The 15,136-nt window shown below is 49.6% G+C and overlaps 1 protein-coding gene across 2 annotated transcripts in view; it reads left to right on the forward strand.

The window, feature by feature from the left end:
• LOC123831221 (BEN domain-containing protein 5) overlaps positions 1 to 15,136 on the forward strand; it is a 237,458-nt gene that overhangs the window by 124,938 nt on the left and 97,384 nt on the right. For both annotated transcript variants that reach the window (XM_045858033.1, XM_045858024.1), the window contains exon 6: positions 14,263 to 14,374. In XM_045858033.1, the coding sequence (XP_045713989.1) occupies positions 14,263 to 14,374 (112 nt within the window). The remainder of the gene's footprint in view (positions 1 to 14,262; positions 14,375 to 15,136) is intronic.

Below are 15,136 nucleotides of genomic sequence, written 5' to 3' on the forward strand. Positions count from 1 at the left end.
CATTAGGGTTTATAAACACATTGCAGGAAATGCCACTCCAAGAATTCTATTTGCTCCCCCAGCACCACATTAAGCACTCCCACATTTATCTCATTTAATCCTTGCAACCACCATGTGAAGGGAGGGTAGTCTTTGCTAAGGCTTTTGTGTTTGCAAAGAATAAAAATCTCAAATTTGCTTGAGTACAGAAGGAAAGTCAGGAAGGAGAGGGCGGGTAAGAGAGGAAAGAAAGAAGAAAGGGAGGGAAGGAAGGAGGGAGGGAGGTCACTTGTCAGGGCTCTTGGACAGCATGCAGAGCCAGAACTGATCACATGGCTGGAAACAGGCCGGCATGCATGCGGCCTTGTGGGCCACGTCGAGGCTGGCTCTCTCTCTCGTGCTCTCTGACTGTCACTTTCTCAGCGTCACCTCGGGACATTGTTGGAAGCCTCTCAGGCCTCAGTGCAGTGGAATCACCTGCCTTAGGTTGTGTGGCCGTGAGGAGCAGGCAGGGATGTTGGTCCATCCAGCCTGATCAGGCCCATGCTCCCTGCAGCCCCACGCTCCCTGCGGCCCACATCAGGCATTGCAGGCCTGAGTGAAAACAAGACACAGGCCTGCCCGCGAAGCACCTCTGCTCTCCTCCTCTCCCCACCCCCTGTTGCGTGGGTCACCGGCCAGCAGTGATCACGGAACACTGTGGATGGCTCGACGAAAAACACGTGAGAAAAAACACATGCACAGAGACAAACTAGTTTCTGTGGGGAAGTAGGGACGAAATGGCAACCCCCCCTAGTGGGGAGCGCGCTGGTTTACCGTCCATATCTGCTTTTATTGGGCTCATTTTGCATAATAATTCAGGTAAAGTACAGTACTCATTAGGGGAAAGTAAGGAACCATAGAAAACAAAGAACTCTGCCGGTCTATTGAGTCGGGGTCAAAGAGCTGTAAGACTGAGGAACAAACTAACTTCCTCCTAAGACCCTTCTCATTCAACTGAGAGCATTCTAAACAAACAAGGTTTCACAGTAATTTACATGTTCTTTCTTAGGCCTGATCACCCGGGGAATCCGCCCTTTTCAGCACAGAGCTGCACCACCCTGTCATTGTTTCAGGCTTAGGTGGAGCACAGGAACTAAGGCAACCGAGAGACAAGGAGGTTTTCTCCCAGACAATGAGAACTCAGGCTATGTCAAAGCCGAGGAGTGAGGATCCATCACCCCCTTTTGCTGCAGCCCCCCAAGTCCTTCTTTTGGGGGGGGCCTCCCAAAAGTGATCGTGCCTGTCTTAGGTCATTCCCCCTGTGGGGAAGCTTACCCGTCTTTGGCTAACCGACCAAGCTTTTTGGGGTTCAGTTATGAATAAAGCAGCAGAAGCAGCATTCCTGCCAGGGAGATAAGCTTTTGTCTCCTTGCTGGCTTACAGTTCCAAGGGCGTTCCCTTAGCCTTAGCCTAGGCGGGGGTTTCAGCTCCTGATACCAGTCAGGGCGGTTCCCAACAACCCCCCACACTTCTCTGCTTCTCCTTCCCCTTGCCTTCTTCTGCATTAAAGGAACATGGAATGCAATCCAGGAAGGACAGTCAGATTTGATCACGCACAGTTGACATCCAAAAATACAAGTATCTACACCATCGTGTTTATAGTGAGCTAGACAAGGTACACCCTAGCATTTAATTGCAAAAGGTGGCAGCTGTATCACAGTAGACAGTGCTCCTTATGTTAAAGAGCAAGTATTATTTACTAACTAGACTACTATATACGCTAGCAAAGGTCAGCTGGGAGTGCTATGCAGGGCCCATACCAAAGCCCACAGCAACTAAACCACACACTGCAGTAGCCCTCTGTAATAGGTAGATGATGTAACAGCAGGTAACAATGACGTTACAGCATAAATAAAGACACAGGTCAACTGTACACTCTGTGTTCCTTCCTACACTCCAATTGCACTGGCCTTTTTTACAGTTTGTGTCTGAGGTTTAATGCAAATTCACCGAAGGCCTTCCCTGAGCCTCCAGTGTAAAGCCTCCAGTGTACTCTTCAGGGGCATTTTGTTCTGTCCTTTCACAGCCCTTAGCCCAATAAGTGACCCTGCATTTATTTATGTGACTATTAGTTTGATGGCTCTCTCCATCTGTAGACTGTAAACTCCATGAAGTCAGGACTTGGTTTATCTGTCCCCCCAAAGCCTGGTATGGTGCCTAGCACAGAATGGGACACACACACACACACACACACACACACACACACGCACACGTAATCTGAATGAATCAATAAACTAAGCAGTGCTTAGTAGCTGTGCTGTGGCACAGAGCTACAACCCCCAGTGCAGAGTCAGGATCATAGAGACAGAGAGCAGGATGGTGGGGCTTGCGGGGCAGAGAGGGAAGCAGGAATGGGGAGTTACTGCTTAGTGGGTACAGTGTTTCCGTTTTACAAGATGAAAAGAGTTTTGAAGTCAGAGGGTGGTAATGGCAGCACAACAATGTGAAGGAACTTAATACTACTGAACTGCACACGGAGAAATGACTAAGATGATACATTTGATGCTATGTGTATTTTACCGCAGTAAAAAAAAAAAAAAGAAGAAGAAGAATGATGGTGATTGATACACTGTGAACATTCTGTAGAGTTCTGGGAGGATCTGGGCCCTGGAGGTCTTGAGGGATGAATACTGTGCCTTCAAGTATTATGAAGCCAAGAAGCTACAAGGCAACTCCTAGCTGGAAGGCCATTGGGTAGGGGGGATGGCCGAGTCAGTCTATAATCAGCTGGTACTTCGCAGCGTCCATCAGTGTATGTGGCTGCCCACACACATTGCAGCGTTTGCACTGTCTCTCTCTCTGCTGCCTCCTCCTCCCCATCACTTCCTCTGCAGAAAAGACAGCCTCTACCTCCACCTGTACCCCACTGAGTGTTCTCCTGAGCGTGTGTAGCGTACAAGTTGCCTTGCATTTGAAAAACAGACCCTCCATCTCCACATGACAATAGGAAACTGTGTTGGGTTTGCATTTCCTAATTAGGTGCTTGTCATTGTGTATTCCATTGAGCCACATATAAGTAAACAGTCATAGACCTTTGAATAAATTTATTAGTTTTATTTATGTTTCTGGGCATAAAAATCTATAATTACCAGGTACAGCCTCTGTATAACTGGTATTTAATGACAATTACTTTTTGTTACCATAGAAATGAGTCCAAAGTAGTTACCCATAATTTCTCATTTCCCAAACCTCACACATGCTGGATTGCAATATTACCATAGTAATTGCCTATTAGTCATCATAAAATATGTAGTTACCCAAAAGATAGCAAGATGCCGTGAAATTCCTCATCTTCAGAAAAGCTCAGTGCTCCTCGGGAGTGTGGAGGTGGAGGTGGGAGAGGAACGGCGCTCCACGGGTGGTGCAGGGATGATTCAGTGCTGGACGGATGCTGCTGCAACCCGCAGACCCGCACCTCATTATGTCTCTTGGCCCTGGCCCTCCTCACGTCGCAGAGAATGCTCGCGTGCAGTAAATCCAATTTAACTCAGGTTTGCTGAGGGCCTGCTGAGAGTCAGGCCCTGGGTCAGGCCCCAGGGAGGCAGATGGAAATCAGAGGCAGCCCTCCGTAAGAAGCCCTGTGTTTGTGCTAGAGGGGTGTGCATGTGTGTGTGTGTGTGTGTGTGTACGCACGCGCACACACATGTGTGATGCTATGGAGGCCTAGACAGAACACAAGCTAGTGTCTGGGTGCCTATAAACTGCACGTCATATGCATCATCCCATGTAACCTTCACAGTAGCCCTATGCTGGAGGTAGTTTTATAGTCCCACTTTAAATGGAGAAGGTAACTGAAGCACGGAGGTCCCCAGGTCCCTCAGCAGGAAGGGTCAGAGCTGGGTGAGGAACTCAGGCAGGCCAATCTAGCCTGCCACGGATTTAACCCCCTGCCACGTATTTAACCCCTTGCCATACCACTCCCACACACAGTGAGTGCTTCCCTCTCACCAAGAGACAAGGGAAGGGTTTTGAAAGATGGAGGATGTGTAGGGGCTCACCAGACATAAAAGGGAAACAAAGAGAGATGTGCACAACAAAACAGCATTGAGGATGGCAGAGGGCGAAACGCCAGGGGAGGTGTTCCCGGCACATGCGTGTGTACCCACAGACATGGCAACTAGCTGACGTTGCCCGCTCAGCATCCAGAACAGGAGACATTTTGAACTGTCCAAAATAGAATAGGACATAAAATTAGTTATGTAAAATACATGTCAATATTCTATTTGTTCTCTGACAGCATAAAAACTGCACTTTATTTTCCAATAAGCTAGAAATGGAAAACAGAGATCTACTGCAAGTGTTGCCTCCCAGAAAGATCTGCTGGCCCCTGACTCTGTCTCAGGATCATTAGCCTCGGAGTGGGAAGGGAGCTCAGACACAGCTAGTCCAGTGCCCTGCCGGGGGCAGGGAGCCCCTCACAGTGTCTCTGGGTGACAGCCGTGCCCCTCTGCTCGTCCACCACCAGCTGTGTCTGGGTGGTTGTCTCCCCCCACAAAGCATTGTCTTGTATGGATGCTAGCAGTTTAGAGAGGGTTTATCTTCAGACTAAACCTGCCATCCCATCACTTCTGCTTCTTCCCCCTGAAGGAAGCAGGTGTAGTCCACCATGTACACAGTAGCCCTTCAGCTGTTTGAAGATGATGTACCCCACTGCTCCCCACCCCACTCTCACCCACCACTGCCTGCTCCTGTCTCAAGGATGAAGGTCCCCAAAGCCTTCAAACTTTCCATATGGAATTGAAATCCATTCCTCTGTTTGTCCTTCCGGCTGTCCTCTGAACATACTCCAGATGTTGGTCATTGTCTGCCTTTGAGGCATGGTGTCCAGGGCTGAACAGTGATGGTAGTGATGGTGATGATGGCAGTGTTGATGGTAATGATGAGTAGCTAAGATCTAAGGAGCCTCCTGGGCCTGACACTATTCTAGGTACTTTGCAGGTATTGTTTTGCTTAATTCTGATAACAACTCCATTACAATTCACATGTTCCAGATGAGAACACTGAGGCACAGGTAGGTAAGGTAACACCCTCAACTTGTTGAACTAGCTAGTGGGATAGAAGTAGGAAGAGACCGTCACAAGCCTAATTCTGAGGACTTTGTGCACACTGCTTGCTGACCCTGAGCTCTTTCCAACCTAAATCTTTCCACTTGCATTTCTGCTAAGTCACAACGCCCCCATCTTCTCTGAGAGCCTTACAGGAAGCCTGTGGCACAGCAGGGCAGGAATCACTCCCCCTCTTTGAGCAAAGAAGAAACCAAGCCACAGAGAGGCTAAGGAACTTGCTCAAGGTCACACAGTGAGTGAGCCCCACATTCCAGATGATGTGTGAGTGACAGCAGGGGCCAGTCAGAGTCCTGCCTCCTGGAGACTCTCTCCCGCTTTATGTAACCTGAGTGATGTTTCTGTGGAGGCTGCGAGGACATTGGGGCTGGCAGTGTAATCAGGTGTCTAACCCACAAGTGCACACCGCCAAAACCAATTATTCAAATGAGCCTCCCAGCCAGGTTCCACAGAAATGGCCAGATGGCCAGATGTCTGTGGTGGCAGCTCCCCATCTCTGTCCCTGCAAGCAGCTGAATAGCATTTCAAAGTTAGTGTTGATAAAGTTGATTTTAGTAATTGACTCTACGGTGAAGACAGGCCTCTGAGGAGACAGTGACCCAGAATTTGTGGCTGGAGAGTCTGGAGGAGCAGAACATAGTGATAGAATCAAGAACTGAGTCATTTCTGGTCTTAGTTCCTAAACCACCGCTTGAATAGGGTGAGTTTGCTACCTAAGTCCTTCCGTGGCTCCCCATCGACCACCAGAAGGGCCCTAAACTCAGTAGCTTGGTATCAAGGCATGTGCAGTGTCCTGGAAGTTCCTTCTCCACTCCATCCCCCACTGTCCAGCAGGCCCCATCTGGCACCACCACCCTCTGTCGGCCCCCTTGCCTTCCTGGGCCCTCTCCAGGGCTCCTCCAGCTCATACCTGGGCCTTTGCTGACACTCTGCCTCTGCTTAAGAAGCCTTTGAACCAAGCTGTTCCTTCCCCCTCTTCTTTTTTCCTCTCCCTCCCTTCTTTCCTTCCCTCAAAGGTTCACCAGGCACCTACTTTTTGCCATGTCCTGGGTACCTGAGTGGGGCTTTGCCCCCTGGAGGAGGTGCTGTGTGATAGAAGCCTTGGGGGATGAGAGGGAGTTAGCCAGGGGAAAAGCATGGCAATACAGGCTAGATCCAAGGAGTCATAACGTTAAATAATGATGTGATGCTAATAACACAAACTTGCATTGAACTTGTACCAGCTCCCAGATCCTGCCCTAAATGTGATGTGTATGATTTCCACTGGAAATGTAAGGGCCATAACTCATCATGCTCCTGTTCCCATCCTACTCCTGCCAATTTCAGAGGAGATACAGGGGTCAGAAAGACAGAGGCCAAAGTATAGCTTTACTACTGGTGAAAAGTGGGATTTGGAAGACATTGCTTATATCTGTGGCTAAAATTGGCCTCCTTTTACCTCACCCCAAAATTCGACTTCCCCACCAGCCACAGGCAGAGCAGGAAGTGGGCTGCCTCCCAGAGGCCCACCGTGTGCCAAGAAGAGAGGCAGGACGCACACTCCCTACAGATCTAAACACTTCCTGGGGGGCTTGGCCCACAGGCTCTGCCTCTTTACTCATGCCGACTAATCAGAGAAGTTCCGTCCCCTCCCTTGGAAAGAGTAAGCAAGTGGATGGAGGTGAAGAGCCATTCTCTCCATATATTACAGACAAGCAAATTGTAGCACAAAAGGAGGTTAAATCAATTGGTCCAGGTCCTGTCTTCACAAGAGATCCAGGTATCGAAACCCGAGAGCTAACTCTGAGCCCAAGTGCTCAGTCTCTGAGCCTTGCCGCCTGCATCCCAAGTGAGCAGCGAGCCTTTGGGAGTGTCAGGTGGTCTGGCGTGGCTGGTGCGTGTGGCTAGGGCTGCAGTCCACACTGTGGGTTTGTGCACGGCACAAAGTCACCAGCTAATGGGACAGGTGGAGGATGCCTTGCAGCCCCGGCCTGACAAGCCTTGAGACTGGGAGGAATGCATCAGCCCACAGAAGGGGGAGCCTCTTTTCAATTAGCTCATGGGACTTAATATGAGATTTGCATTGAGTACAGACTGGAAACATGGTGCAAGAAGCTGGAGGAATAAGTGGGGACCAGGTTGTAGTGGACCCCGCAGGTTATACCAACCAAGATTAAACGTTACAGCCAGCCAACATGCGTGTAGCACTTACCTCAAACTCAGCAGTGTTCCCAGCATTTTGCAAGGCTGATCTCACTGGATCCTCAAAGCAACCCTCGGAGGCAGGCAAAATCTGCATTTTGCAGATCAGTGTAGAGGCACAGTGAGGTTAAGCCACACAGCTGCTACATGGCCAAGCAGGGGCTTATGCAGGCAGAGTGGCTCCTGAGTCCACAAGCATAGTCTCAGCCACTTCTCAGCCTCAGGCAGGGGGGCATCCATCTTGCTGGCTCCCAGTTCTTGGGCAGAACTAAAGGGCTTCTCTTCCTTTTTGTGTTTCCTTTGCCCTTTTCCACCTAAGAGATTGAAATAGCCAACTCCTAGTCCCAAGGGCCAGTTCATGCCTTTACTAAATGTGTTCCCTCAGGCTTGTCAAAGTGGTTCTTTTTGTTCCTACAACGAGAAAAATAATTCATTGGTTCTAGAATGGACTTCCAACTCTACTCTTACATAGCAGTGTCTCTTTGGCCTCAGTTTCTCCATCTCTGAAATGTGTGAATTGGGTTTTATGAAGTCTTGGGTGCCCTCGGGCTGGTGATTGTACACAACTGTAGAGTGGTAAGCACTGTGGAAACCCGCAAGCCTGGTGTGTGTTGCCATCAAGCAGGAGACAGGAAGGAGGGAGGTTGACTCCCCAGACCCGACACTTCCCACCAGAAGGGACAAGGCACCCCAACAAAACTGCTCCTTGTCCGCTAGGAATAAGTTTAGGGAGAAAGGGCTCCAGGCAGTTTAGGGTTGGGGCTGGTCCCTCTTCCAGGTGTGGTATGAGCACCCCTTCCCCCAGGACAGGGGAAAGACCTGGCTGACCCTTGGAGGTAGGAAACCCAAGCACTGAGTGTGGCTCTGCTGTGAACCAGGGCCACCTCACAAAGACATGCAGTTTGCGTGTACTGCATGGAGGCTCCCAGTCAAGGGGGGAAATGTGGGCCGCAACTCTGCTCCCACCCCCATGTCTGGCCAGAGCAAGCGGCATTTTTTTGTACTTCAGTCACCCAGAAGGGGAACCTATTTAAAAGTCGCCAGCCTGGAGGGGGGCCCTTTTGTTAATGTGTGTAAAGGTTTCCTTCATGCTAGCCCCCATTGAAGACATAGTTTCCTCATTTAAAAAATAAGGGTGTTGGGTACACCCCTCACCTCACATGAATCCCTCTACCAGGTGCTGGCCTGACTCCTAGGGCTGCTGAGAGAGAATAGAGTGATGACTAAGAACACTGGCTTTAGAGCCTGGCACACGGAGTTCAAGTCCTGCCTCTGCCACTTGTCCTTGCTGGCTGCGGACGAACCGCTTCACCTCCCTGAGCCTTTATTTATCTCCTTGTTGTGATAATCTAAGAAGGGACATGAGGGAAATGCTTTAAATATCCCGGTGATGGTGACGAGGAGCGGATGTGTTATAATTATCCCTTGTGTTTGGGACAAAGGACGCTGCCTGTTGTCCTCCATCTCCACCACAGCAGAGCCACCACCCCTTCCCCCAGCTGCTCGGCAGTTTGCAGGAGCTGTTGATGACAGATTGTCTGGCATTCTGACACTGGCCAATCAATACAGCTGGAAGGTGCCTCGGGCCAAGGGCAATTGAATCCCAACCTTTTAGCGGTATTAAATAAAGCAATATTTATTTTGCTTTTGGTGCAAATATACTTAATCCAATCCAGTTCATTGGTAATGCTGAAAAACGGCTGCGTTCGAGGGACCCTGCACGCGAGCCCATACATCTCTGCTTGTCGATGCCGCCCTCTGAGGCGCGGGCAGCCCCCGGTGCTCAGAACAAGATTGATCCGGAGCCACCGAGCTGCCTTCTCCTCCATCCGTTACAGGAGATGAAAAGGAAATCATAAAGAGGGGAATTAAAATCATTGCTCTCATTCTAGCTGCCATTATTGCAACAGGGATGAGGCACAATGCCCTTCACTGGATGGGGCTATTTATTTGCCATTTGAATAATGGTCTCTGGAACCATTGTGTCTCTGCCACTGGGCAGAGGAGAGGCCGGGACAGAATGGGGAGAGCAAAGGAGCAGCCCAGTGTCTGTTTCATGGATCACACAGCCTCTCCGTTAGCTGGTGGGACTTCAAAGGGTCACTGTAGACCACCTGGCATCAATACAACCTGGGTTCAAATCCCAGCTCTGTATCCTAGACACTGTCAAGTGACCTTGCCAAGGTCAAATCTCACCTTTATTGTATTCACTCTTTTATAAAATGGGATAAATAATACCTACCTCACTTGGTTATTACAAAAGTGTCTAGCGTGTAACAGATACTTAAATATTTTTCAAACTATGTCCTCAAGTAACTAGGTAAACCTTGTTTGCAGACCTTCAGGACATCTATTTATGCATTTTTTTTTAAGATTTTATTTATTTTATTTTTAGAGGGGGAGAGGGGGAGAGAGAGAGAGAGAGAGAGAGAGAGAGAGAGAGAGAGAGAGAGAGGAACATTAATGTGCGGTTGCTGGGGGTTATGGCCTGCAACCCAGGAATGTACCCTGGCTGGGAATCGAACCTGGGACACTTTGGCTCCCAGCCCGCGCTCAATCCACTGAGCTACGCCAGCCAGGGCCTATTTATGCATTTGTGCATCTGCTCATTCATGCATTCACTCAACATTGTGCTGAACGTTCTCCCCACCCGGGTCTGTAGTAGGTGAGTTGGAGTGGAGGTGGGTGAGATGGCTCAGACATAGTCCCTGCCCTCACTGGGCACACAGTTTGGAAGGAGAAAGAAAAGATACTCAACAGTATCTCTGACTCAAGAGAAAGAAATCATATTATTCAGCTATATATACATTTGACTTCCATAAATTTGGATTTTCTAAAATGGTCCTAATGTCAAGTATTCTGACTCATTGATACCATCAATAGCTCCCCTTATGTCAGGACACAGGTCCTGATTTTGAGCTCATGCAGATATTTCATCTTTAAAAATAGATAACAGACAAGAAGAGCAATAAGGAGACAGAGACCCTGAGCAGGGACCCAGGATTTCACACCCAGTGACAGACTGGCATCTGGAGGTCACCTTGTCCATTCCCACCATGGCCACTGTCATCACTGGCTACCCTTTATTCAATATTCACTCTCCTGAGGATTCTGCCGGGCCATTAACAGACATTAGTTCAGGTACGCAGTCCAGAAGGTCAAGGTCGTTATCCTCATTATACATATGATAAAACAGAAGCCCAGAGAAGTTTTTTTAAGACGAAATTTTCTAAAGGTCACACAGCGGATACAGAGAACAGCCCGACTCAAACCTGACTGACTCCCAGAGCCTCTGGCTTTCACATGGCAGCCTCACTGTTCTGTGTGACTGCGCGGGCTCAGGGCTCAGGCTGATGGAGTCACTGGAAGACAGACTTTCCCAGGAGAGCTGTCCAGGAATGAGATAAGTGGACAGTGGGGAGGTGGTCACAGAAGTGTCATGGAACAGGCTGGTGACTGAGCCAAGACATTGCAGAGGGCATTTCTACTTGGAGGCGAAGGAGAGGTAGGTACGCTGACCATCTCTAAGGATACAGCTGTTAAGAATTAAGTCGTATTATTAAAGACAATGTTCCTTTCCAAAATCTAGATGCTCCGTAGGGGCTGAAAGAGCTCTGTGGGCACATCACCCAGACCAAAGGTCCCATCTGCTGGGTGATGAGCCATTGGAAAGAGGATGGTATAGGGACCTGATGGAGTCATTGATGAATCAGCCCACACAGCCATACAGTTAAGGATGCTTTCAGTTAAAAAAAGCAAGAACTGACCCGAACCACTGAAGCACCAAGGGAATGAATAGGAAGGGATTTGCAGAATAAAGCCAAAGCTGGAGAGCCAGACTTGGAAAACAATTAACAGGGTAGCCCTGGAGGGCAGAAAAGCAGCTGCTGGCAGGCAGGCTCCACCCCTGTTCCACAGCAGCACCGCCATGCGACCTGCTCCCAGCCCTGCATCACCCAGTCCAAGTTTAAGTCCTGAGTTGCTGCCTGAGGCTGGGTTTCCTGCCGCTGCCCTGGCTGCCAGGTCCCAGAGAGGGAGCACCTGGCCCGTGTGCCTTCTGTGGTGGGAGAAGACTCATCATCTTGGAATGATGGAGGAACAAACTCTCCCTCCCTCCCCACCCTCTTGCTCCATCTAATCACAGGGTTAGATGCTGGGCATTCCCCAAAGAACATGGACCAGTGGCTGCTGCATCAGGAGGGGACAGATCATGGACACGAACACAGCTCCCAGACAGGGGGAAAAGACAGGATGTCATCCCTGACCACTGCTGTCTGCTGTTTACTCCGGCCGTCTGGGGACTGCAAACTTATTAGGCCATGTCACTCACATAGGATGTAGCATAAAACAACCATAAGGTACAATAAAACAACAGCGTGACATTTCTGAGCTGCTATCATGTGCCAGAACCTGTGCTCAATTCACTTGGTTACGTGTTCTGTCATTTAACCCTCACAGCACTGTCCCGCATTGTAAGCAGACAGAAGCCCGAGAGCACACCCTCTGTCTCCCGAGGGATGAGGCACTCTGAGGCCAGGGGTGGCAGGCGCCTGTGCACCAGTCCTGACAGCTCCCCTTTCTCAGGCAAGTTGTCCCTAACCTTCCTGTGCCTCAGTTTCCACCCCTGCAAAGTGGAATGATGATAGAGCCTGCCTCGTAGGGTCAACGGAGAGGAAGCATTTCTTACCCAGTAAAGTACTTAACTGCTGGGGCGAAGCAATGTCAGTAAATGCTCGATTGTGTTCCCTCGATGGTGATGCTGAGGTTGCTGTAACCTGCATGCACGGCTGTCTCTGTTCTCACTGCCGTCCACGAGAAGCCAACAGCAGCACTCGGCTGATCTAAGCACAGCAGCACAAAGGTGAAATAACACGACTCCTTGACAAGCATTCCGGGCCCTCACCTCCCTCTCCCTCCACAGCTTCACCGTCACCACCCACTCGCCACACGCTCCATGATCCAGTCAAACCAAATGGCCCACCTTTCTCCCAACATCCTAGGTGGGTTTCCCAGTTCTTTTCTTCGCTTACACTGTTTCTTCTGCCCCCAATGCCTGGAAAAATTGTATGCATTCAGCAAGGCCCAACACAAACGGCTTCTCCTCAATGCAGCCTTACCCCATGGGTCCCCACAAAACATTAGTTATTCTCCCATGAGGTAATTTTAAATAATAGGAGGAAATCATCATTATTTACCCACCATGCTTCCACCATCCCCACCCCAACCATCTTGAAGCACAGGTGGGCCCCTGGTAGAGCCCTTTATTTTTCTGAGTAGGGCAATAGTTGGGGATGCAAATTTAGTAAACTGAGGGGATAAGATTGTATTGCTTAGGGAACTAGAGGAGCTCGGAAGATAGGATAGAAGGGATGAAACAGTGGAACAGAAGGACAGAGTAGACAAAGGAGGACAATTTGGACAGAAAAAGAAATCATGGCCATTATCTGTTTGAATGTGGCTAAAAATCTGCAAAGAACAGAATTTTATCCCATAGGTGATGAAGAGCCATAGGTGAATCTTGCCCCGGAAAGCAAGATGGATCAGGGTGGGAGACATTCTGGGGAGAGGAAGAGGACAGATTGGAGAGAAGGAGAGCAGTACCTTGATTGGGGAGCAGGCACAGGTTTCTGGAGGCTGTGCCACAGCCTATGCTGGCCTGGAGACTGTCAATGGTGCGTGTAAGCCCAGCAGACTGGGAGGCCCTGGAACAGAGACCTGGAGGAGGCGCCTCCCCCGCAGGACCAGCAGGGCTTTGGGCAGATCTGAAGTGAGAAAAGGAAGGGGAGGGAGAGAAGGAGAACCAGCAGTCCTGATCACATCTGCCCTAGTGAAGGTCTTTAGCGTGCCCGAGGGAGGGTGTGGGGAAGGTGGGCAGGGGAGCCTTCACTGAGCAGGTGACATTCGATCAAAGATTTGAAACAAGGGAGGATGAGTCACTCAGCCCTCTGGAGGAAGAGAATAGCAGGCAGAAGGACAGCCTGTATGACAGCCCTGAGGCAGGAAGAGCCCGGTGGGTATGTCAGAGGAACAGGGAGGAGGCCATATCTGGCACTGCAAGAGGGGCTGTGGTAGGAGCTGAGGTCAGAGAGATCAGCAGCAGCTGGATCGGCCACTGGGGGCTTGTATCTTGTTGTAAGGACTTCAGCTTTTGTTCTGACCCTAACAGGGGACAATTTGAGCAGAGAAGGGACACAATCTGACATTTTAAGAGGATTACGCTGGCTATTTGGAATATGACAGCGTGGGGGGGAAGGGGGGAGATAAGGTTAAAGGTGAAGTGGGAGAATGCAAGTGTGGAAGCAAGGAGACCAGATGAGAGATTATATTACAATACTCTGGACCTTGCTCCAAACTCAAAGTGATATCAGTGGAGGTGAAAAAAGGTTTTAGTTTCTGAACATATAGAGTTCAGCAGAAGTAATGCCTGCTTGAGTGTGGTTAGCAGGGTAATAATATGGGTATAATAACTTATACTTTTAATTTGAACATTTCGCCTAAAATGCCATATGGTGTGCTTGAGTGTGATATTGTTATGTTACAGAATTACATACTTATGATTTTATGATAAAGAGGGGGCGTTATTTGTGCCAGAGCCATATTTTGAAAGTAGAGACAGTGGGCCAGCTGGCACGAGCGAGGAATAAGGGGGCGCCAGTGGCTTTGGCCTGAGCATTTCCTTCTGCTGGCCGGTCCAGATGTGCACACATCTGCGGCCTCAGAGCGTGGACACGAGAGGGAAGACCACCACAGAAGTATTTGGGAACCCCTCTGTGACTCAGTTTCTTCTTATGTAATGTGGTAATTATAATTGTAGTGACTCCATACGGTCATAGAAGGCACTAGATGAATTAATATATGTGAAATGCTTAAAAATGTCTCTGGCAAAAAACAAATGCCAGGTGAGTGACATAATGACTACTCCTACTCCTAACTGTGTTTTGATAAGTAGAAGCTTGGCTTGTTCTGTTTATACTGACTGGCTTTGGGTGCTGCCCAGGTGCTCTCTGATGGGATTCGACCTGAACCGTCACTGGCTGGATCCCTCTCCGTGGGCCCACCCTACCCTGCATGGGGTGAAACAGCTCATCATCCAGATGCACAACGACCCTGTGAGTAACTGAACGCCTCAGTGGCTGCTGGTCTTTGGCTTGAGCTGGGAAAGAGCAGTGTCACCCTGGGCAAGTTCACTAGGCGCTGCAAATTAGGGATATGGGGTCGAAACCAGGGAGGGGCCAGAGCTGCTCATCTCTTCTCTGAAGTGGGCAGACCCAAGTGTCTCCCCGCACTGCTCACAAGTACTGGGCTCAGCTGTGGAGGTCTCAGGAGGAGAAGGAAACATTCTGGAGCAGAGCCACGTTGGTCAGGGCCCTTTGGTTAGAAGCAAAAGAAATAGAACTTAGGCTAGTTTAAGCAAAATTGGTAACTTATGAGACAAGTACCAGAGTATCTCATGTAATTGAAGACTGTAGACTGGCCTTCGCCTGTGGGGAACTCATGCCAAATGTCACCTCCGTGGCTCCTACCACTAGGGAGTGACTCACTCTCACTTTTTAGTTCTAGAAAAAAAGACTATGATGGGCCAAGCTTAGAGGACATGTCCACTGCTGGGCAAGTCAACCCCAGCCCAAGAGGCAAGGGTATGCAAGGACAGGGCAAGCCCACCAGAAGCACGTGGTTAGACGTGGGGCCGTGGTGGCCGTGGTCAAGCTGTTCCCAGAGTAGGGGGCCTGCTGTGCCCGAGAGAAGGGGGACAGGGGGTGTCCCCACTCAGTTGGCTCATAGGACCAAGATTTTGTGAGACATCAAAGACGCTGGGGTTTCCTAACTTAGAGAAAGGGGGCAGACCGTGATGGTCCTCTCTCCAAAGGACT

Source organism: Phyllostomus hastatus, unplaced genomic scaffold, assembly GCF_019186645.2.
Source record: "Phyllostomus hastatus isolate PE091 unplaced genomic scaffold, TTU_PhHast_1.1 phas_contig_147, whole genome shotgun sequence".
In the NCBI taxonomy this organism is placed as follows: Eukaryota; Metazoa; Chordata; class Mammalia; order Chiroptera; family Phyllostomidae; genus Phyllostomus; species Phyllostomus hastatus.